Genomic DNA, 24,430 nt, shown 5'->3' on the forward strand with positions numbered 1-24,430 from the left:
GTACCAATGCAACTTTTCTTAGTATGTACTTTCTAAGTATATCTTAGACATCAATGACTGTAAGTCCCGGCTGTCATTGAATATCTTTGGCAGTTGTTACGATTAGACAGAAGCCAGTAAACCACCACTAAACTTACCAAGGGGTACCGGGTTGCCCGGGTAACTGGGTAGAGGAAGTCAGAGAGGCAGTCGCTCCTTGTAAAACACTGGTACTCAGCTGCATCGGGTAAACTTGAAGCCGACCCCAACATAGATGGGAAAAGGCTAGACGGATTATGACATATAACTACATTATTTGGGAAAATTTTCGGGAATCTAATCGCCGTATATCTAACCGTGGCCATGATATTAATGTACTTACCTAGTAATCATTCAGCCGTCTCGTACGACACACGTGTCATTCATAAAGTATTTGTACGATGTCTAATTTGAGCACAAATCGAGCACGTGCTAAATATTTCCGACATGCTTTTAATTGCACGTGATATGCAATATACGTTTCATAATTATTTTATACGTAACCAGTAGTTTTCCCGCGGTTTCACCCGTGTGCCGTGAGAACTTCTCGATCCCGGATAAAATATAGCCTGTGTTATTCGGGAATACTGCAGCTTTCCAACAGAGAAAGAATTTTCAAATCGGTTCCGCAGTTTTGAAGCCTTTTGGGTACAAACAACCAAACAAAAATATGTTTCCTCTTTGTTGTTTATGTAGACTAAGCTCGTCACATGGTCTGAGTTTTCTTTAGAATTGTAGGGAAGATATCGGAAAAACAATTTTGTAACCAAAGTAGTCCAAAAATCCATAATACGGTGCATCTATATGTCAAAATTCATCAGTATCCCGTGAGTAGTAGATGACATACAATCATCCATTACATGTACCCGGAACTTTTCTGATATAATACGCAGGATAACATGAGATTCTTCTGCATTGTACTTAGTACTAAAAACGATTGTATCAGATGTTTAAGTAATTGATTTTCATAAAAATACATCACAATGTACGTCATATTTCCAATTGGCAGGCATCTCCTAAAACTCGGATTTCAGAGTCGCGGTATCGTAGGTGTGTTTTGAATTAATATTGACATACGTAAATCCAGAATAAATATTACTTACATATGCATGTATTTATGTATATCGTACAGTAATGTCTGACCTGAAATAGTTTGACGACCTCTGTGCCAAACGCCAAATTACTATAATTTGTAGGAAATTGCTTGCATTGATAATGACGTAATTTTTCTAAATTGGTCTCGGCGAATTGTCAAGTTTTCTGGCTTCTGACAACCCGTAACGACTACCATAGTTGTTCAAATGACAGCCGGGATCCACAATTTATTTTGCCTTCCGAAACACGGAAGAACTCGTAATGATTTGACAAGATGGCCACCCATCCACGGACCGACCGCACCAAGTGTTGTTAAACCTCATGATCAATCGATTTATATACTATAGTTTCATGAGGTACTTAGTCTCGTATTTCCCGAAAATAGCAGCTTCATTTTAGATAAGTCTCGATATATGAATACTACTTCAGTAATTTGCGTGAAAAACTGAAACATATGTTCTCAAAACTTTTCCAATATACATACAAGATAATGAAAATCATAATAAGATTTAAAATTGCAATTACCGAATGATTAATTAGTCTGAGACTGATAATAATCGAATGTAGTGACTTGCCATAAAAACAGTTGCTTCAATTGGGAAGTTTATTTCATACCTACCAGTTTCTAGCAGTTTCATTCACTTTCTGAATGAACTTAACCATGCATGCGGATGAAACGAGTAAATCCCAGTTCCTTATTTCTGTATCTCCACGTTTAAGAAATCAAATAATTTATTTTATTTAAAAGCATTAGTATAACTTTCAAAAATATAAATAAGGTTGATTCTAGTTGCCCATTCCAAAGGAAGAAAAGATTCCAGAGGAAAATCCTTTGTGAAGCTCTATTGGATCTATAGCAATATTATATAAGCGCAAGTTATAAATTCGCAAATAAAGTTACCTATTCTAAAAATTCCACCTTTTGTTTATTTATTAATTTACACACAACTTATTATGGTATCTCTTTTCATTAATGTTTTTTTTTGTAATTATTAAATTATCATTGCGAGGCTAAAACACGGGTTTTACAAATCGAATCAACTACTTAATCTATGTAATCAGATAAGCTGTATTCTACTTAGTTAAATATGAAATAAGTCTACCAAACAAGACTACACCCATACATAATTAAAAGAATTTTCACAAACAAACACATGAAAAGATTGCCTCCAACAAACATGCAACTGAATCCCTCAAACATTACTTTTCAGACTAATCAGAACCCACCACGGTCAGACCTCAGAATCTAAGCGCGTATTATCATTGGAATCGCTTAGATAAAGTTCGCGTTCCACCACAGTAGCTATGTAGTCGTCTACTCAGAAAGACTGTGCTAGTGTTGTGTGGTATTATTTCAAAATGGCGAAGAAAACTTCGGGATGGATCACGCCGTTCAAAAAACAGGTGAGTTGGTGTATTTTGTGTTTAGTTTTAAGTGATGTGTTTTTTTTTGGGTCAGTTTCGAAAAAAGTTTTATTTTGGACATTTATGTTTCAACCATGTCTATAGTTTTTTTGTACCTAAATAGTTTTGAATAAAATTTTGTAAATAATGGTATTAAATATGCGGAATTTTCAAGACCGTAGGTGCTCGTTTGGTGGACGGCAAAAAACTGTTGTGACAAATGGTGTAATAAAAAAATATTGATAGTTTTGATGCTAAAAAGTATTTTGTAACTGACCGGTTAAAATGCTCCATTAGAAATAGCCCTTTTCAATGTGGATATTATTGTGTAGCGATAGATTGTAAAATGATTTGGACGAGACCTCTTGGTCGCCCCCCATAGATGGTATTTCATGATGACTGACTGATCCTGGTCTTATAGCTAAGTTTATACCTATCTGCCACTTTTTACAGCAAAACATAGAAACTTTGCCACGTTCCTTTTTATAATTGACTAAAATCATAAGCACATTTAAATTCAGTGCATTTTATTTACCTTTGGAAAAGTGCCTAGATACAATTGGAGGTCCCTCTACAGAAGTATCAGATGTCTGACATAATTCTTATCGATTTTATCACAAAACATCTGGCCACAATAATCTAGATTCTAGATAAACTTGTCAGACAATTTGATAACTAATTTAGGTACAATAGAGTGCAAAATATACCATTTCAAATGATATTTTTAGGTCCATAGGGAACTTAACTACTTGCTGCACAGCGTTAAAAAGTTGACTAAGTATAAAATATTCTGATGTAAAGATGTAAAGTTTCTTTCAATCGTTCTGTAAATAGATTTTGTGTATTTTGTTGAAAGAATGTCAAAAATCCAAACATCCACGTTGTGTTTCGTATAATATAAAGTTTTGAAGGTCGACTGTTGAATATCGAGACCTAGGTAACTGTAATACATTTTAAAGTAAAAAAAAGATGTCAAAATCTGCTGATCGTGGCAAAAACTTATCAAAACTTATGCAACATTCAATCAAATAATTTATTATTTTGTATTTTTCTATATTACGAGATTCGAGATCCACTTATGGTAGGTAGATTAAATCATAACTATGTATCAGAAAGTACATTATAGTTTCAATTGAAAAAATCTCTCATTGTTTCTTTTTTATTTTCCCTATTCAATATAACGTTTTTAATCCTACGCAAGAATTATAAACTCATTGAAGTTTATTATGATTAAAATATATACCAGTAGTAAATATGTTTTTATATATCTCATTCGTAATCGCGATAAGATATATAAAACGCTTGTAAAAGTAATATCAAGCTTATCTTATCCATCACTGTTTATAGTTTAAAGCACCTTTCATACGTACATAGGTGTGTTTTAGGGTTCTTTACCTACGTTTCAGTTGGTCTATTAGGAGGCTTTATCTCTTAAAACCGTTATATGTATACATAATTTACTTTCATAAGAACAAATCATTGAATGGGTGCAAAAGAAACCATACATTTGCGTCATTTGATGTTTATTAGCCGTTTTCAATTTTCCTTTTTCGACCAACTTTTTGCCTGATGTATTTTACACAGTCATCAATAAGATTGTGGGGTTACAAAAAACTTTGTTGTTAGTGAGATTATGTCACATGAGGGTAGGATTTTCTTCGTGTTCATATTCAATTCGTCCTTAATAGGGAACAAAAAAAAACTTTAAAGTACGAGTCGCACTTGACCGTTTTTTTTAATTACTCTTACGCGTGATGTTATTCTTTTCAAAGATTAAAAATGCCTACATAATATTTATTTAGCATATTAGGTAATCCTACTATTGTAAAAAATAGGCGGAATATTATTACTATATTTAGCTGTTAAACATTATAAAATCTTACACTATACATGTCGTTGTTGCTAAGTGAATCTACGACCATTACTTGATTAGGTCAGCTTGGCTATATGTGTACTTAATGGCTTATTGGCTATATGTATATTGGCTTAATGAAGCGGTTTTTCTTGGCATTATTAAAGAGAGGAAATATCTTTTTATTAATATGCTGTCAAGTTCTGTTGGCCTGGTACAGGGCTATAATATAGGGCTATATATATATACAGGGCGATAATGAGCAACACAGGTTTGTTAGCAATAGGTAATTTATTGCAGATATGTGATCCTTGTATTTTTTAGTTTTGAATAAGTTCTTCAAAGATAGAGCTCTTTTGTATGCGGAATAAAAGTAATTTATTTTTGACCCATCTTGCTGTGGGTGCTGCCTAAAACCCATCATGTTCCTTCTGAAGCCTGTTGTGTACCGGGGCCGCACAGTGGTCCGGATTTTCAAAAAGGTGGACATAGGATCGAAAATGCATATTTAACTAAACTAAAAATTGTTTCGTATAGGAAATTTAACACTGATTAATACTTATTACTACAACTTTTCAAAAAAACTGCTCCTTCATGTAAAAAAAAATATCGAAAATAAAAATGTATGGGAGAAAATCTATTTTTTTTTTCTCCGTTCAGTATCAAAGTATAGCAACCAAATCTTATATTCTAGTAAGTACCTATTGTTCTTAATACGACAAAATATAAATTGATTGCGTATCCCTGCGGCCTTGACGCCTACGATGCTTCAAAGTTTACAATTTTAAAGTTGAATTATCTCACATTATTAACGAGTTTATCTGAGTTTTTCTATTGAAATTAATACAAAATATCATTTTTAATAAAAAAAACCCGCCGCCTGCCCCAAGGGCCCCAACCGTGTGTTAGGCTCGCCCCTACTACTTGGGACTTAAATATACTACTGGCGAAATGACAGTATACTTTTGTGCAGTAAACTACTTTGCCGAACCCTTCGGGGAATATAAAGCGTGATGTTATGACAAAATAAGCATATATGTATTTTATTATATTACAAGAAATATATTACATTTTTTATATAACAATCATCATCTTCCGAGCCTTTTCCCAACTATGTTGGGGTCGGCTTCCAGTCTAATCGGATGTAACAGAGTACCAGTGTTTGTTTTACAAGGAGCGACTGCCCTAATTGACCTCCTCAGACCTCAACCCAGTTACCCGGGCAACACAATACCCCTTGGTAAGACTGGTGTCAGACTTACTGGCTTCTGACTACCCGTAACGACTGCCAAAGATGTTCAATAACAGCCGGGACCTACAGTTTAACGTGCCATCCGAAACACAGTCGTTGGTATCCAAGATATACTTAGAAAGTACATACAAACTTAGAAAAGTTGCTTTGGTACTTGCCTAACCTGGAATCGAACCCTCACCCTCAAACTCGAAAGGCTGGCTCTTTACCCACAAGGCCACCAAGACCACGATAATATTGTTTATGTAACAAGAAATAGATTAAATTAAATATATATATATATATATTTTTACTAACTACATATATATATATATATATATTTACTAACTAACAAACTCAATTCACACAATAACAACATTACTAAATCTGACACGTTTACATTAATGGATCATGTTCAGACTGCAACTCCTGTAGATCCATATTCTCTGTTTCTTCTGTGGCTGTGTTTCCGTCGTTTGAGGTTCCAAAGCCTTGCTTCACAAAATCCACAAGTATTCCCATTTGCTGTTTGAATTCTTCTTGTGTCAAATGTTTCTTCGCAGCTTTTATTTGCTTTTTAGCAACTCGTGCAGTCCACAGCTCAAAGTCCATGTTGTAAGATATGTGTAGAATACACTCCATACAATGAATCCACACATGAAGAGACAGTCCCTATTTATAAACATCTTCTAGAACAGGTCTTGAAAATACTTCTGACAGCTTGTTCATCTCGGTCGGTTTAGCAAGGCAAATATTGCAGGCAGATGCAGACGAAGTATCCGTTATAATAGTGGCCACTTTTCCGTCGATCATTGTCATATGAAGCTCGTGACTAATCTCTAGCCCTGCCCATTTTGTAGAATCGATGTTTTTAGGGTTCCGTACCCAAAGGGTAAAATGGGACCCTAATGTTTTCGCTCCCCTGTCCGTCCGTCCGTCTGTCACCAGGCTGTATCTCATGAACCGTAATAGTTAGAGAGTTGAAATTTTCACAGATGATGTATTTCTGTTGCCGCTATAACAAAAAATACTGAAAACTAGAATCTAATGAATATTTTGGAGGACTCCCGTACAACAAACGTGATTTTTTTGCTAATTTTTGCTCGATTTCGATAAGAATATGTATATAATATTAGTTTGGATGGTACGGAACCCTTCGTGCGCGAGTCCGACACGCACTTGGCCGGTTTTAATTATTTCTTCCTTCAATGCAGCTTCTTCTTGCTTGGTGTATTCTGCTGTTTCTTTACAAAACTCGAACTTAATGGGCCTGGAATAATGTGTTGAAGAAGGTGCTGGGTTTTCCCATATGGTGCTATTATTAGAAACTAATTTAAGAGGGACAAGACTTGACATGAAAACCGTTGAATCACTGAAGTCTACATCTTCACTCCTTTGTGAACTTCGTTACGGGTAGTCAGAAGCCAGTAAGTCTGACACCAGTCTTACCAAGGGGTATTGTGTTGCCCGGGTAACTGGGTTGAGGTCTGAGGAGGTCAATTAGGGCAGTCGCTCCTTGTAAAACAAACACTGGTACTCTGTTACATCCGATTAGACTGGAAGCCGACCCCAACATAGTTGGGAAAAGGCTCGGAAGATGATGATTGTTATATAAAAAATGTAATATATTTCTTGTAATATAATAAAATACATATATGCTTATTTTGTCATAACATCACGCTTTATATTCCCCGAAGGGTTCGGCAAAGTAGTTTACTGCACAAAAGTATACTGTCATTTCGCCAGTAGTATATTTAAGTCCCAAGTAGTAGGGGCGAGCCTAACACACGGTTGGGGCCCTTGGAACGCGCGGCGGTTTTTTTTATTAAAATGATATTTTGTATTAATTTCAATAGAAACACTCAGATAAACTCGTTAATAATGTGAGATAATTCAACTTTAAAATTGTAAACTTTGAAGCATCGTAGGCGTCAAGGCCGCAGGGATACGCAAGCAATTTATATTTTGTCGTATTAAGAATAATAGGTACTTACTAGAATATAAGATTTGGTTGCTATACTTTGATACTGAACGGAGAAAAAAAATAAAATAGATTTTCTCCCATACATTTTTATTTTCGATATTTTTTTTTACGTGAAGGAGCAGTTTTTTTGAAAAGTTGTAGTAATAAGTATTAATCAGTGTTAAATTTCCTATACGAAACAATTTTTAGTTTAGTTAAATATGCATTTTCGATCCTATGTCCACCTTTTTGAAAATCCGGACCACTGTGGGCCGCTTTAACTCTTTCGAATAATTCCGCAGCCCCGGTAGGCTTCGGCCCCAGTGCCACTGGGTTTTTGCTGACTCTCTTTGAGAAATTCTTCACTTTATTTTAAGAGAACTAAGGTTTTTAAGAGAACTTAATATTTAGTAAGGGAATTTTAAGTAGTTATTTTCTCATTCACAGATTTGAATGTATACATTAACATTAGGTAAATGGGTACTATATAAGTAGGTGCTTATTTTTATCTGATTTTAATTTCACACCTATTTGTAGAAGAAAATTGCAAGTTCCGGATCATTATAAAAACTATTGTTAGACTTTATTATGCTCGAGAGCAATTAGAATGTTAATCATTTTTTTTATTGAAATGCGCGTATGTGGGAGTTTCTTAGAAGATGTTAACGCCTCCAAGTTTAATTATAGTTGTTATTTTTTCATTTTGATGATTTTAAATTAATGGATTACGATAAAGGTATTTGTATATAGCAACTCATAATTATGTCCTTAAGTCTAACAATGTCTAATAATGCGTGTATACTCTGAAAAATTTATATTTTGATGAATAGGTTTCGGCGTATGAGCGTGAAAACTGTGACAAAGATCTAAACTACCATTTCAATTTTGTAGAGTGCATTTAGATATTAACATAATTTGCCACGTTTATGCCATGGAAGAGTTCTTGACTACAATAATCGTTATCACATAATAACATGGATCGATACCATAAAGTCAATATCGATACAGAACGCTCGAGTGTGATCGAACAACAGAACAATAATAATGTATCGAATGCACATTAATTATGACAGAATTATACCTACATATTTAAATAATCCGATCACGTTGTTAACATACAAAAAGTTAAAACTAGTCGAACATAATAATATATAAGTATCGTGCTCCTTTCCTGTACCAATAATATATAATAATATACAATAATATATAATAATGAGGAAACATTTGTTTGTTTGTAAAGGCGCCGAAACTACCGAACCGATTAGAAAAATGCTTTCACTTTTGGAAAGCTAAAGTTTTCCCAAGTAACATGGGCTGTATTTTAACCCGTATGTATGAGCAGTACCTCTCGGGACGCGGATAAAATCACGCGGATGAAAACGGCAAATTGTGAATAAAAACTTTCAAGACTTTGCCGTTAAACTTTCTAACGTACACTTTCTTGCTAAAATCGAATCCTAGGGCAATTTCCTGAAGGCAAAAAATAGGCCTTGAATTCTGAAGGCTGATGAGATAAACCTTTATCTCCCTAGACTCTTACTGGATATGTTATCGCGAAAATATTCCCGACAACTAGCAGTTTAAATGTTAATCTTATCGTAATATTATCGGAGTGGTTGAACCATATTTTGATCAGCTGATTAAAGATAATATAATCAAGGACCTCTTATATACATTGAACTTCAGTTTTCCTAATAATGTTTACTTGTACCTAATAATTGCAAGCCTATATACTATAACGTCTGTACCGGGGAGTCCCACTTACCCCTCTCCCGTCAGCGACAAAAAAAGGCCTACATACTATACTTGCCTCGCATTTTATGAGAATTTTAACTAATGAAAGCTAGGTAGAAATCATATTCACCGTTACTTTGCGAAACACAATTTAAGGGAAAATAATTTAGCGTTAATTCTGCAAGACAATAAATCGAGGGTTGACTTGATGCTGGATGAAGTCCTACTATCAAGCATATGCTCATGCTTTTTTTCGTCTATACCCCTGTCCTATTTGGAGTATAAAACGCATTTTCTATTTATATTTCAAACAGGAATGCCATCTAGGTAATAAGGAAATGTTTACAAACAAAATCAGTTTAATTCACGCACCGGATACCATACGTTTTCAAGGGTTCAAAGGCACATTGAGTTATTGTACCGACCGTGTTTAGGCCATCAATAGATGCAATAAAAGATCGATTAATTGATCAATGTTAAAGACATTAATCTTGCCTCTGTGCCTTTGCATCTAGGAAAATAAGTTGCTTAGTAAGTAGGTAGTTGCTCTTGCAAATTATAAAGGCACTTAAATTTCTCATCATAAGAAACCAATAGTTAGTTTAACATCATGGGAGAACGCATGCTGTCGCTAAAATTATCACTATCGTTATCCAATCTTTAATACAGGTACTTACATATTATTAACAGATCGAAAACTATTCTTATATTCATTCACCTAAAACTTTACAAAACCATCTCTTTTAACTTTATTTTATATCCAGAACAAACTCTAAACAGATGCTTTTGCGAATATGTGAATACTTCCGATGTATCATGAGTGCAAAATCCACGAATTTTCATATAAAGTAAGTCAATCTAACCACCTATTCCTGTAATGTTCCAGTGCTTCGTGACCCTGGGCGTGTGCCTCAACATGGCAGCACACGGGCTGGTGATGGGGTTCAACGCCATCCTGCTGCCTCAGCTGAGGAAGCCTGACTCCATCATACCTATTGACGACTCTTCAGGGTCATGGATTGGTAGGTTTCATTTGTTTTTTGGTAGGCGTGGGATGATAAAAGATAAAAGATAATTTATTTTGTTAAAACATGGGTATATGTTTACAAAACATAAGTATTGTTAAACATGAGGTGTTAAGATTAGGTAAGTTAGAGCCATACATGTTTTGCCTGTAATTGGCGTACAAAATTTTTTTACATAACTAGGCAGGTATATTATGTAGCGAATATCGCAAAGTAGCGTAGCAAAGCGAAATGTCACAATAGTTAGGCATCATTAAGGTATTCATTAACTGTATAAAAACATTTCGTAATCAGGAACTCTTTTAATTTAAATTTATTTAATGGGAGCTCCTTTATACATTTAGGTATTTTGTTATATAAGACAGGCGCTAGGCAGAACATGCTCTTATGCATCAGTGCAGTGTTGCATGGCACAATGCACAGTTTGTCATTGTCTCTGCGAGTACGACTACTTATATCAGCAAGGCGACTAAATAATTTTGGGTTGCTCTTAACGAATGTAGCTACTTCGTATATAAACAAATCATGTACGTCACATTTGATTTGTTTGATATAGAACTGCATAAAAGTGTTGATTTCTGACACTTACGTTACAACTGAAAAAAATACTTAAAACGAATTTTATCGCGGTTATATTAATATTATTTAATCCCGAGTTTACAGCATTCATACTCACGGGCAGACAAAGGTGTTAGTCGTCTTGATAATATCAAATAATCTTAATAAATATCAAATATCTTGATAAATTGCACAAGTGACTTAGGTGAACAGATAAAACAAGTTATCAAATCCTAACTTTACAACAATTATTTGTTTCTCTTTCCAGCTTCCATCATCGGCTTCGCTCTCGTAGCCGGCAACTTCATCGTCCCTCCCGTCATGGCCAACTACGGCCGAAGAACAGCCAACCTGATCAGCGTGATGCCCCTCATCGTCGGCTGGTTCGCCATCATCATGGCCAAGAGTATCCCTGTTCTTCTAGTTGCCAGGTTTATGCAAGGCATGGCCATGGGTATGAGTGCTTCTCTAGGCCCAGTTCTTATAGGAGAATACACCAGCCCCCATAACAGAGGGGCGTTCTTAACTTTAATATCCCTATGCATAGCAACTGGAGTACTAACAGTCCATACCATGGGCTCCTACCTACACTGGCAAACAACTGCCCTCGTCTGCGCGTGCATTGCCTTCGTAGATCTAGTCATTATTATTTATTCACCCGAGTCACCAAGTTGGTTAGCTGATCAAGGAAGATATGAAGACTGTAAGAGAGTCTTCCGCTGGTTAAGAAGTGAGGAAGAAGAAGAAGAACTGATGAAGATGATTGAAGCGAGTACCATTGTAAGAGAATCTAAAGTTGATGCTAATATATCTCAGTCACTTGGCAAAAAGATACAAAGTGGTGTCGTGTACTTAAAAACTACATTTAAGAAGAAGGAGTTCTACAAACCTATTTTTATTATGATGCATATTTATACTTTAGGGCAATGGGCAGGAGCTAACATTTTAGCTGCGTACACTATAGATATCTTCCATCATGTCATTGGTACTGATGTTAATATAGCTCTCTTGGTTATCACTCTCGATGCACAGAGGATAGTATCTAACGCCATAGCAGTATTAGTGATTAAGAAAATCAATAGAAGAACAATGTTATTTGCAACTGTTAGTGTGAACTTGTTTGCTTTCTTGCTGACAGCAGCCTACACGTACTGCAAGGGTCAGGGCATGCTGCCTCCTTTCCTTGATCACCCCATGATCGGTGTTGCACTGGTCCACCTTCACATGTTCACAATCGCAACTGGAACCGTTCCGTTGCCATTCATCATTGCTGGTGAAGTTTTCCCTCTCGAATACAGAAGTCTTGCTGGAGGTATCAGTGTGCTTTTCCTATCTTCCAACCTCTTCATAACTGTTAAAACCGTGCCATTCTTTTTCGGAACACTTGGCATTCACGGAGCCTATTGTATCTACGCCGCTGTGGTCGGCTACTGTCTTGTCATAGCTTACTTCTTCTTGCCAGAGACGAAAGACAGAACTCTTCAAGATATTGAGAATGAGTTCAGAGGTAGACCGTTGTCTCCTGAAGAGTTGAAGTCTACTCAATCTTTGACGTCATGGAAGCTACATAGTAGAGACAGAAGATGCAGCAGTCCAGTAGTATAATGTAAAATAGTGATATAATTTGTGATACGTACAATGAAATTATTTATATGTATAGTACATTAACAAATAAGGATAGCAACTTGTTAGATTAGAATAGCACATATGAAAGCCTGGATTTTTAGGTCATAATGTGAACAAATAAATGTAAATGACGAATGTCTTGTAAATAGTGTTTGAAAAGGTAGTGATTAATTAAATTATTGACAACTTGATATTATTTATTAAAGTTAAGTGTTAAATATCATGAAATAAAATTGTGAATAAGAATTTTGTCGCAGTTTTATTTCATCGTGGTTAAGTTCATTCAAACTAGTCTTTAATTCAAGCAATTCAACGAGTTTTCCCCAAGGTTCAATATTAGGGCCTACCCACTTTTTAAAACGAGATGATTATTTTTTAGCGATTTATTGTTAGTTGTTTGATTTCATTAACTATTAATTACATTAGTGATTTATTTATTTTATTTATTTTATTTTATTTTTTTTATTTTAAGAAGGCTTACAGACTAATACAATAATAGTTTACAATATACAATAATCATATCGCTAATGACAAGCCTCCACAGATAATAGACACATGTCGATAACAATAAGTATCTATCCAATGTTGCGTGCCAAGTGATTCAAGTATTATAAAGAAAAAAGAAAAATGTTTCAAGAAAAATGTTGTTTGATCGGAATAGAATAGGTGTTACCAATATAAAAAATATGTTTAGCATAATATCATAATCATTTACATTTACTTAAACAGGCAATTAAAATACAATAACGACTTGGGATAAATAAATTAGCCACAATAGAAATCGAGATGCTAATTCACTAAGAATTCTTTTATTTCCTTTGAAAAGCAAATGGATTTCAGAATTCAATGCTTTTTTTTGTTTATCAATTTGACAGAAAATACAATTTAATTGCACTTTGCCTTGTTCTAAATCATTGAAAAGGAGATCTATATAAATAGTACTATTTGAATCTTGGCAGTTTTAGCCCTGGTTCCAGATTGGAATGTAGTTCAGTGTAGTGTTTTTACTTAACCTAACTGGTAGGTAAGAATTTATTCTCCAATCTTAAAAAAATCTAAAAATCTTCTGCAAATGTGTAAGTATTTAAAAATACTGTGTGCAGTCAAAGATATAAAGAATCAGACATTAAGGCGCAAATTACTTTTGTTTCAGTATTTGTAATTCAATTTTTTTCTTTAAGTGTGATACTTTAAGTTCACCAAATGAAATATTTATTTCAGAAGCACCATCATTGCTCATATAAATATCCAAAGAAACACATTGTCAGTGAATATGTTACTAACGGTAATCGTAATGATAGTCATAGTAGCAATATCTGCCATACCTGACAATCCTGATGACTTCGTGGATGTTGGCCAGTGGAAGACCTTGCTGATCGTGTACCCTTGGCTGAGAAACTACTCTTTGTAACGGAAATACACTAACAAATATTCAGAAAGTAAGTAAGTATTTGTCCGTTTCCATGCTGCAAAGACAAAGCTATTAAAAAGGCTTGTCTCCCACCTTTTCCACAAATTCATTCCCAACGGGTCCAAAGGGAAAAAAAATGATTTACAAATAATTTTCTTCCCCCAAGCTCCAAAAGATTTTAAATACAGAGACGTAATTTTGATATTTTGCTGACAATACACAATTTTTTTTTGGAGCCATGTGGAAGGAATTTGAAGATACATATATTATTTTTTTTTTCTAAAAAAAATTCGACCCAATTGGGGGAAATGTTTGAAAACTTTGCTAACACAAAACAGTGTGTTTTTAGCAAATGAGAACAAGCTAGTACTACTTAGCTGTGGGCTTCGGTACATCAGTCTTTTCTATTTCATTTATCAATTTCAGAATTTTGAAGGATTAGTATGTGTCTACCTAGTGCTTTACATAAAATTGTAAGAGGATTAGTACGAGCATGAAACACCAAACGTTGCGCAAAATTTCCAGTTTAAGTCTACCGGCGTTCCTATCCTCGGTCTGCGGCACTAAGGAGTTGACCAGCAAAATTTTAGCCCCTTCACTGGTCGATTCTGAGGTGCCGTATCTGACTACGTATGATCGTACTACGTATCTACGTATGATCTACGTATGAACGGGACCATGCCACCATTGGGACCATGCTGGGTGTCGCAACCTGCGTCGACACCCTTGCACCTTCCCGCCTGCAGCTGCTGCAGCCGCGGAAAACCTCAAACATCACAAATATGTAAACCTCACCGGCAATTGCATTTTTGAGCCGTTTGGGGTTGAAACCTTGGGACCATGGGGCCCAAGTGCCCACAGACTCTTTCGAGAAATCAGTAAGTGATTAGTGGAGTCCACTCGTGACCTAAGGGCTGGCCTATACTTCGGCCAAAGGATATGCATTGCCATCCAGCGTGGCAATGCAGCCAGCCTTTTGGGCACGATCCCCGCTGACAGCGATGCGGATGAATATTTTGATACTTAGTTTTAATATTTCCCTATTATCAATTGTATTCATATGGTACCATAAAAATAAAATTGCGCATTGTGCACGTAGGAAGCAACGTAAAATGATTTGTTTTTTTTATTGTAAGTGCTCAATCACTGTTAGAATTGAGACGGAATAAACATTATTCTAAGATGGACATTTATTTAGAATAGCCATGGTATGGCACTGTTTGGATGTCAGTTAAATAAGTTAAATTTTGAAGTAAATAGGTATGTGGTCTAGTTGAAAATACATATCGCCTATTTGTGTTACCTATCAATCTACGTTGAACTAGGATCCCTATCCGATTTATTGCCTAAGTAATTGACATGACATTTTAATGGCCTAGACCATGAAATCGGATGGGGATCTTTAAATAGATATAGGCTAATACTATTTCCTGAAAAAATGGCTTTTTTTATTACAATTTGTATTCAGTAGTTAATCCAAAACTGCTGCTTTAAAATACTTGCGAATTCCGGTTTGCCGTATGATAGCTCTAACTTAACTGATAAACTGTTTACATACTAAAAATACTTACTGCTGTCTGTAAAGTAACATTTTAATTTCAAGGGAATGCAAGATAATTAAGGTATTAGATCAAATTAGCCGACTTTAAACACCCTTTCCTAAGTTAGAATAAAGATAAAGTTTCTTAAACTTGACAATAACAAGACTTAGTTTACCATAGCCATTACGGGCCTGCTAGAAGAGATTGCTCCTTAAATAGGCTGTGCCTTTGTACTATCTGTTCTATGTTTCTTTCTATCTATATTCCGTGTGTGGAACTGTGTTCATAAACTGTTAAATAAATAAATAAATAATCTATCATCGAAGATCCTATCAATAAATTGCATCTCATACACTGTAACATTATACCTAGGAAGTGATGCAACAATTAATCGAATCTAAATAACTTCAATACCTTTATTTAAATTAAATTAAATACGAACAATACACGACATTCCTGCAACTTGTTATGTAAGATGGCGGATGTCATTAAAATAAAAACGTTTATGACTTCAGTTTATAAGGCGATGCGTTCCTTTGGTAAACAGTAGTGTCTTACCTTGCAGTTACACCTCGTGTTTCAAAGTAAGTTTTTTCAGTCATTATCATCATCATCATATCGGCCTATTGGTGTACTCAGGCCTCCCATAAACTCAAACCATCTAGTATTATCATTAGGATATTCGGTGGTTAATTTCTATTAGGGTTCGTAAAGGTGGTCATCATCATCATAGTCTGTCCACTGTATTCAAAAAATCCAGCCCTCATTTTTAAAGCTTCCAACTTTAAAGAATTCTTCCAGTTTTAAAGAATGCTATACTTTCTTTGTTTGTCCGAATCCATAGCCGCTCCGAAATAACTCGATAGGTTAGAGCTCTTATTTACTAACCACACACAAACTGCTTGAATTTGGATTTAGAATCAGGTAATGAAATCGTGATCTTTAAATCCAATAACATCCAAACTTGATAATTTATATTATGTAAGGTATTATGCTATGTACTGCGTATGTTAAAAAAGTAATTAACACAATTTACTTAAACCACATATCCGTGTCGAGTTCTTTTCCAGTGAACCTTGTAATTTTAATCTGTTTTCTACGTTTTATATGTCGTTGACATATTTTCCTCGGTAGTTTATATAAAATCTTGGATATTGGGAAACATAGCCGGAAAGAGATATACCTAATAATTTAATCGCCAAATTACATTGAACCGCGTTGGCAAATTATTTCTATTCTCTGTTCGAGAAAAATAAATCTAAATCCAATATTACAGCTGGTGTTCCTCAAGGATCAATCATGGGACCCTTTTTTATTCATCATGTTTTTAGTCAACAAGATCTTTACCTTAACCCTATAATACCGATGATACAATAAATTCTTTGCGTATTCCAGATCCTATCATCCACAATGATTCAAGTCAGGCGCAACGTGTCGAGGGCTGTCACCATGTTGGTGCTGATGATGTGCTGGTTCAGCGCGATGGCTTTCAGGAATAGCAGCCGCATCGCCAGCAAGAAACCCAGGATCAACTACTCCGTAGACTTTGATTGAAGATCTTGATAAATGAGCGATTCAGTTTTCATCGATAGTTTTGTTTGGTTCTATTGATTAAAATTACATTTATTTTTTTAAATGACCAATTTTGTTGTTTTTATTACTTGCCTCAATGTGATAGCAACCAGTATCCTTACACTCGCCTCGTTTATAAATACTTAAGTCCACAATATTTTATACTGTACTTTTTTTTCAAGGTTATTTACCTCATGAGATGAAAGAGAAATGAACCCAAAATGAAACAACAAAGCTATAATAAATATTTATATTCTGTACATTCTACTTATCAAACTACTTAATATAATATTTGCTAAAGTGTAATCCAATTTAAAATGGTATCGGACTACTACATCTCCTTTCCGACATTCTCCTCTTATATTGTACTATCGGGTCTGCCTGCAGCGACTTCCTGACCTCAATCTCCTCAGGAGCCAGCGGTCTACCTCTGAACTCATCTTCTATCTGTTGTAATGTCTTGTCTTTAGTCTCCGGCAGCAAGAACCAGATGACTACCATGCAGTATGTGATGATACCACCATATACCATGTAAGCTCCATACATGCCTACACTATCCACTAAACCTGTAAATGTTTTGAGGACTAAGAAGAACGTTGCTGAGAAGGATGCCAAACTGATGGTTCCACCAATACTTCGGTACTCCAATGGAAAAACTTCTCCACCAATCACATTTGGTAATGGTAACATGCCTGTAGCTACCGCAAAGAATTTCATGTTGATCAGTAATATTGGTATCCATAACGCATCGTATGGGAGAGTCCCTTGTTGCTTGAAGTACACGTAACCAGCTAAAGCAAACTGGGTGAAGATTGAGAGACCACCAGTAGCAAACATCATGGTTCGTCTCTTGAATTTGTTTATAGCAAACACTGCTAAAGTATTCGAGATAAATCTTTGTGCTCCCAAAAATATCATCCAGAAGTGAGCGTTGACTTCAGGTCCCATCACTACACCTATGATCAAAGTTGAGTATGCAGACATGGTAGTACCACCAGCAAAGTTGACCAACACATGAGCGTGTAACATCAGAATGATTGGCTTATAAAACTCTTTCTTCTGTATTGTAGTCAACATTCTTCGTAAACGGTTCTTCTTTTTTCCAAAACTCGCTGAGATCTTCGCCTTTTCGAAGAGAAGTCTGCTCTCTATCATTTCATCTAGTTCATCGTCTTCACCGTGACCTCTAAGCCAGTGGAATACTCTTCGACATTCTTCATGTCTTCCCTTTGTTACCAGCCAGCTCGGTGTCTCTGGAGAGTACATGGTCATGACGAAGCTTGCGAAAGGAAAGAATACGCAGACCAGTGCTGTCTGCTGCCAACTGAGCAGAGATCCGATCAAGTGTACGAAGAATACTCCAAAGGATTGGGCTAAGGAAACGGTTGTTAGAAAGGCTCCTCTGTTTTTGGGGCTCGCGTATTCTCCAATGAGGACTGACCGAAGAGGTGATAGCATGCCAATTGATAGACCTTGAAGTATTCGTGCAGCGAAGAGGATCTGCGGAAACGAAATAGTATTTTTTAAAAGGATACTTTATAAATAAAAACTAACACATGTACCCATTTAGACATGTCTAATGATTTTTTAGTTTTGCTCCCGGCTCCAAGCTTTACCCAAACAAAATTGAAACTAATTCAGTAGTTTTATAGCAGTAAATAGAAACAGCTAGTTTGCCGCAGTACATAAAATCTTGATAACTTATCTAAAACATCTATGTACTCTCAAATTATCTGGAGCAAAAAGCAGTTGCAAGGGGCAGTTTCAAAATGATGAACTTACTTACCTCAAAGTTTGGAGCCATAGTGATGATGAACCAGCCCACCAGGTTGGGTATGGTGGCTGCGAAGTGTGCCATCCTTCTGCCGCATCTCTCCATGATGGGGGGTGAGATGAAGCTGCCCACCAGCTGCGTGATGCCCAGAATTGATGCTGGAAATAGGAAATTATTACCCTTGTTAAGGGGAAGCAAATAGCAACTGCAATAACGTCTCCCGGGACCATCGTTTGACTTTTTGGTTCAGGTAACTCTGCACCTATTTGATAAATCTTAGTACCCATTTGTATTTACCCACATGTAATTAACTGGTTATGTCCTACGGATACACCCTCAAGGAACTACTTAGTTCTTTCCGTACCCGGATAAGATATAGTCTATGTATATCAGGGATAGTGTAGCTTAGCTTCCCAACAGTTATTATTCGGTTCAGTAGCTTCAGAACCTTTTGGATACAAACTGTATAATATTAGGATGGACATAATTATACAGGTGTCATAGCTTGGCCCCAAATGAATGAAGTAATACTACTACTGACCAATCCATGAGGCAGCCACAGGGTCCAACTGGAACTCGGAGTCTGGTGGCAGCAGCTGCGGCAGCAGGATGGCGGGGTAGCCGATGACGCAGCCGTGACCGATGATGTTGCTGCCCACAGCTGCCGTCACGAAACACTGGAGACACAGTATTTATAAGTTTAAATATAATATAACAATATTCATTTATTTGTTCACAATGTAGGTATTTACAACATTCTATTAAATTACATTACGTCTTGCATTTTTCATTGTAACTTCTTGACATGAAATGAACCCTTTTAATTTTAGATTTAAATTGTCTGACTGATTGTTCCAGGTTCGATTCTCGGGCCTACCAAAATTGATAGATAGATAGATAGAATATTCTTTATTGTACACTAATAACAAACAGAAGGACATAACAAACAAGTAGTAAACGAGTACAATAGGTGGTCTTATCACTAAAAGCGATCTCTTCCAGAAAACCTTTGGATGGAGTCGATCTGTAAAGAAATAGATTACGGGTAGTATACTTAGCGTACAAAAATGATTATTTTATTATTTATACCAAAGAAATCAAATAAACAATCCAAATAAAAATTGTTCCGCATTCATGACGGAGAAGTGTTTTGTAGTAAGAAGAGAGCTACGGTAAGTAAATAGAAATTAGGAAATTGATCAAGCGATAACGTTAAACGCCGTGCTTCTTGAGACAAGCAGAACCATGAACCAATCAAAATAAAAGTTGGTAGTTAATCGAAGTATTACTTACTTGTTTCCAAAATGGGCCCCTGCTCTTTTTTAAAGACATCACAAAAACTTACAAAATAATTTACTGCACGACTCACACTTTGCTACATTGAGCTGAGTTGGTCATTTATTCATTTACTATTTTTTAACTTAACACCTGTTTCACTTTCTCACTTGCTTAGATAATATTAAACCTATAATATACAAGTTTTATTGTAAGAAATAATCTGTAATCAATTTAATCAATTGGTTTTATTAAGAGATGTCTAATATTATCTTTACAATGCATATCCTATACCTATGGATACGTACGGAGCAAAGATTAAAGGTTATGTAATTTACTCTTTATTAACAAACTTCCAAAGTGCAATAGTTAGAAAATAACATAATTTTTAAGATAATGGTGATTTACGGTGAGCAACCAGGCTTAAATCTGCAATACTAACTAAAACTATAAGTGATCAGTTCCACCCGCAGTTATAGGTACAAAATACCTAAAAGATAACAAGAATTGTGATCATCGAACCCAAAACCACACACTCAGTTACCGCCTTTCCTACCACTACACTATAGACAGTTTATCAATGAAAACTAAAACAGTGGAATGAACTATTTTTTTCGCAAAAAAGTTCATTAAACTTATGGTTATCTCACACTTTTTTCACCAACCACGGATTTTTAAAATTTAGCCAATTTCACGTCTAAGTATGTTAACTTCAAATATACAAATATATGGATATTCTTAACATCTTAACTATAGATCGTGATGTATCCATTAACAGGGGTAAATAGGAGTTACCTTCGAAGCACACTTGTGTCCATCTATATATTATGTCATGTTATCAGTCACGTGGTTATTAACATAATATTATTTATAATTAGCAAATCCTATCACGTATGTATTCTATACCTATAATATAACATATTAATATCCCCTTTTGAAAGTCTTTTATATTCTAAAATCGGTTACCTATAGCTCCCTAAACGGAACGTCCATCACTCTCTCTTTCATGAAACTTTTCCTGCTGTGAACTCTTGTCATAGGATTTGTCTCTTCCTCTATTGATCGTTACATAAATCGTTAGAATAATAATAGAGAAAACAACACTTGAAAATATAATAAAGGAAGTTTTGTAAACAACGGAGTAGCATGGTTCAACTGAGCTTGTTAAGTACAAAAATCTAGACTGTAGCTGTATCTTATGCACTACCAACAACAGTACCAACTTCTAAGACGGGAATTATAAGGTGTATGGTGAATAATAATGAGAAAATTGTATCACTACATACTACATAAGTAACACTTGTTAGTATTTACTAATATGCAAGACTAATTTTAAAATACTGTTGATCTGCAATTATCTTCATTCTTGTATTGTGCTATTAAATATACGACAGGCGCTTAAAACCTTCTAACGCACTCCTGCACATTGCCTTGCATACAATTTTAGTTTATGATTAGCTCTAACAGTTGCCAGGAACTCGATGCCAAGTAATAGCAACAACGGTCGCTCGATCAGGATAAGCAACGCTTGGCGTAATGGGTCCGTGGAAGGATGACCTTCAGAAATATAGAATCAATAGTAAATCTCTCTCTCTATGGTCTGCTAGCATGATTGAAAAAGACTTCGTCGACGTCGCGTCGTCTCGTTCTAAAAAAGTCATCTGCTGGTTGGTTCCAGGCCTTCCTAAAGCTGGGGAGATTAATCACTGCGCTAGACATGCGTGTTGGTTAGAGACCCAAAATAGTTATGATCCGATTATTAATTAGTAGCCTAATACAGATCAGATTACAAAACGCTGTGCTGACTAAAACAAATTCAGTTCAAGATCACACATATGTTATAGTAATACAATACTTTAATTAAGAAGAATGGTCTAGCTAGATTGTAGGCATTGTAGGTCACACATGGTCGAGATAAATTGGGTCACTGTGGCTCAGTGTTATGGCACTTGAAACTAGTTAGTCATTGAAATATTATATTTTGAAGAGATTAAACAGGCATATTGTAAACAGGTCTACAGATGAATGCAATTAATAACCGAACCACAGGGAAAGTTTGGAAATCCCTCTTTTCCGGCTATTTTCAAAGTTATATTTCTATTATAAAGGAAAAAAAATGTCCAGTAGGTACAGTCTGCAATCCTTCCCTGTGTGTGTTCGCGATCTACCTCTATAACTTTACTTTTGGAGGTTTTCGCAAATATGAAATTCCTCTCTCCTGGACTGTTATATCTTCGTATTAATTAACATTTCCTTGTTCGGTAGAGTTCAGCCGGCCTAGGCTGTTACCTAATCTGCAGTCGTCATCATGCCAATGGGCAGATATAAGGAAAAAATCCTGATAAAAAATATCTTGTTAGGTTACCACACAGAAGATGTAAACTAAATGTCAATGGCATATAACACGAGCCGCTTCTCAGAATCCATTTTTGGGTATCAGAGAACACTACCCGTTGCATAATTTCTATCTGTTCAAAAAGAATGATGACATTGCCAGACAAAGTTTAGAAGTTTTAATATACAGTCATGGTCAACTAATTAAAGACACTGTTGGAGTCTTAACTTACCGGGGCATTTCATCATTTCAGATTGCCATTGGAACTTTCTTTTCTATTTTAAAATATTTAAGAGGGCATTGTGAAATGTTAAAACTAATGACTATATTCAATAATCCCCCGCAGCTAGTTTTTTTTCGCTTTATCCGAGTCTCGGGCGGTATGATCCATAACGAGGGCTGGCCATCTAATTAAAGACACTCCATTTGCTCAGAGGAAGAAATACAAATTATTAATATTATTGGAGTTACCTTTCTACAAAAACATTCCCTACACGAATATTAAACATTCGAATAAGTATTAATATTTGTTTTTTTTCCTTTTACCTCAATAACAGTACGACATCCCTGAACGAGCAAGCGGTCAGTTTTGTAGAAGTCGCTAAGGGAATTTTCTTCCATGCTTAATTAAAATCTGTGTAAAATTGATCGATTTTCCATGTACGACTTATTGCCATGGTATTTTTCGCCGATTACTAGTTTTTGTTTCATTGGATTTGCGATAGGCCAAACCAAAACCGTCATAAGTTGCCCGATCAAAGAGTTATTTTTACTACTCTTGCAGTGTTTTTCAGTACTTTTCTAATTTGGAAAGTCCTAATGACCGGTAATTTATGCTTAGCTTATAATAATATGCTTTTTTCTGAAATATTATAGTTCTTAAATTCGCCTATTTTTAATAATACCTTTCTGAAGGGTCTTACACTAAACAGTGGCGAGCAGCCCCACACTATAACATTTTCGCCTCCTACTTTTGAGAACTTTCTTGGTCTACTTTGGTTCCATCATATGTTTTGGAGGTGAGTAAAATCAATTTATGTTTTTAGAATTCATCAAATTCCTTTGTTTTATGACATAAAAAAATCATTTTTCAATACTTGTTCAGAGTAACTTTCACCTTTGATAGAAAACGCCAACTACAGTATGGACTCGCGGTGCTTTCGCAAAAGTAACACCTTCAGATAACCATGCCCTACAGCTTTTCCCGACCCGGTTGGAGTCTAAAAGTTCTGCAGACACATTTTTTGTCCTTTTAGCATCAGAAGACTCCCAAAAGAACCAGTACCGAATCATGTAAATGGTTCACTATCTTCTTATAACACCACTGTAAAGTCTGTCTGCGGACAAGTTTTCCTTGGCGTCGGTTTTCAGTTGCTCTCAAACCTTGACTTTTTTAGTGCCATTAACAAGGCATCTTTAATAATAAACTTATTACCATGCCCTTATTACATTTCAAGTGGTATGAAAGAATCCGCATGACAAAAATTTATTTAAAAAAGCCTAAAACATTTTACTTACCAGAATTTTTGTTTTAGTCGTATTGATTGGACTAAAATGAAAAATTTAAATGAAGGAAACCTAAATTATTACCTAATTTGAGTTCTAATAAATATTTACCTCACTTTAAGAAAAAAGAATGGCGACTATTTTTATCTTTCGTTTTTTTTCCTTAACTTAGCTTCTACTGTCTTTTATTAGCTGACCAGCCAAGTATCCGCTACAAAAGATAGTGTCCAGTTCCCATAGAGCGTTGTATCTAAAGTATTAAAGAAAGTAAATATTTTTTGTCCTTAATTTAAAGAACATAATGTAAGGTTTGTTTTAATAATAATTACATTACATTTTATACCGTTCTTAAGCTCATGTCAGTACCATAACTATCTGTTTCACTTCGAGTCGGGGGCTGTCTTTAATTAGTTGACCATGACTGTATGTATAATTCTTTAATGACACGCTCGATGTCACGTCTGGCAATTCGTAGAAATTCGAACGGTACCTACATTTTTGCGACATATA

At 35.5% G+C, this 24,430-nt stretch overlaps 2 protein-coding genes and 1 long non-coding RNA gene across 3 annotated transcripts; 2 read left to right on the forward strand and 1 right to left on the reverse strand.

Moving 5' to 3' along the window:
- Positions 1-2,341: 2,341 nt before the first annotated feature.
- Positions 2,342-12,752, forward strand: LOC124642716 (facilitated trehalose transporter Tret1-2 homolog). Its single transcript, XM_047181322.1, has 3 exons — positions 2,342-2,517; positions 10,184-10,319; positions 11,149-12,752. The coding sequence occupies exons 1-3, from the start codon at positions 2,473-2,475 to the stop codon at positions 12,483-12,485; spliced, it is 1,518 nt and encodes a 505-aa protein (XP_047037278.1). The 5' UTR covers positions 2,342-2,472; the 3' UTR covers positions 12,486-12,752.
- Positions 12,753-14,858: 2,106 nt separating this feature from the next.
- On the forward strand, positions 14,859-17,101 carry LOC124642717. Its single transcript, XR_006985805.1, has 2 exons — positions 14,859-16,042; positions 16,854-17,101. It is a non-coding gene; the product is annotated as an uncharacterized LOC124642717 (long non-coding RNA).
- Positions 17,102-17,266: 165 nt separating this feature from the next.
- On the reverse strand, positions 17,267-19,588 carry LOC124642709 (facilitated trehalose transporter Tret1-like). Its single transcript, XM_047181312.1, has 4 exons — positions 19,580-19,588; positions 19,346-19,481; positions 18,817-18,962; positions 17,267-18,530 (listed from the first exon to the last, which is right to left on the reverse strand). The coding sequence occupies exons 1-4, from the start codon at positions 19,586-19,588 to the stop codon at positions 17,343-17,345; spliced, it is 1,479 nt and encodes a 492-aa protein (XP_047037268.1). The 3' UTR covers positions 17,267-17,342.
- Positions 19,589-24,430: the final 4,842 nt, after the last annotated feature.

The sequence above is a fragment of the Helicoverpa zea genome, chromosome 25, assembly GCF_022581195.2.
Source record: "Helicoverpa zea isolate HzStark_Cry1AcR chromosome 25, ilHelZeax1.1, whole genome shotgun sequence".
In the NCBI taxonomy this organism is placed as follows: domain Eukaryota; kingdom Metazoa; phylum Arthropoda; class Insecta; order Lepidoptera; family Noctuidae; genus Helicoverpa; species Helicoverpa zea.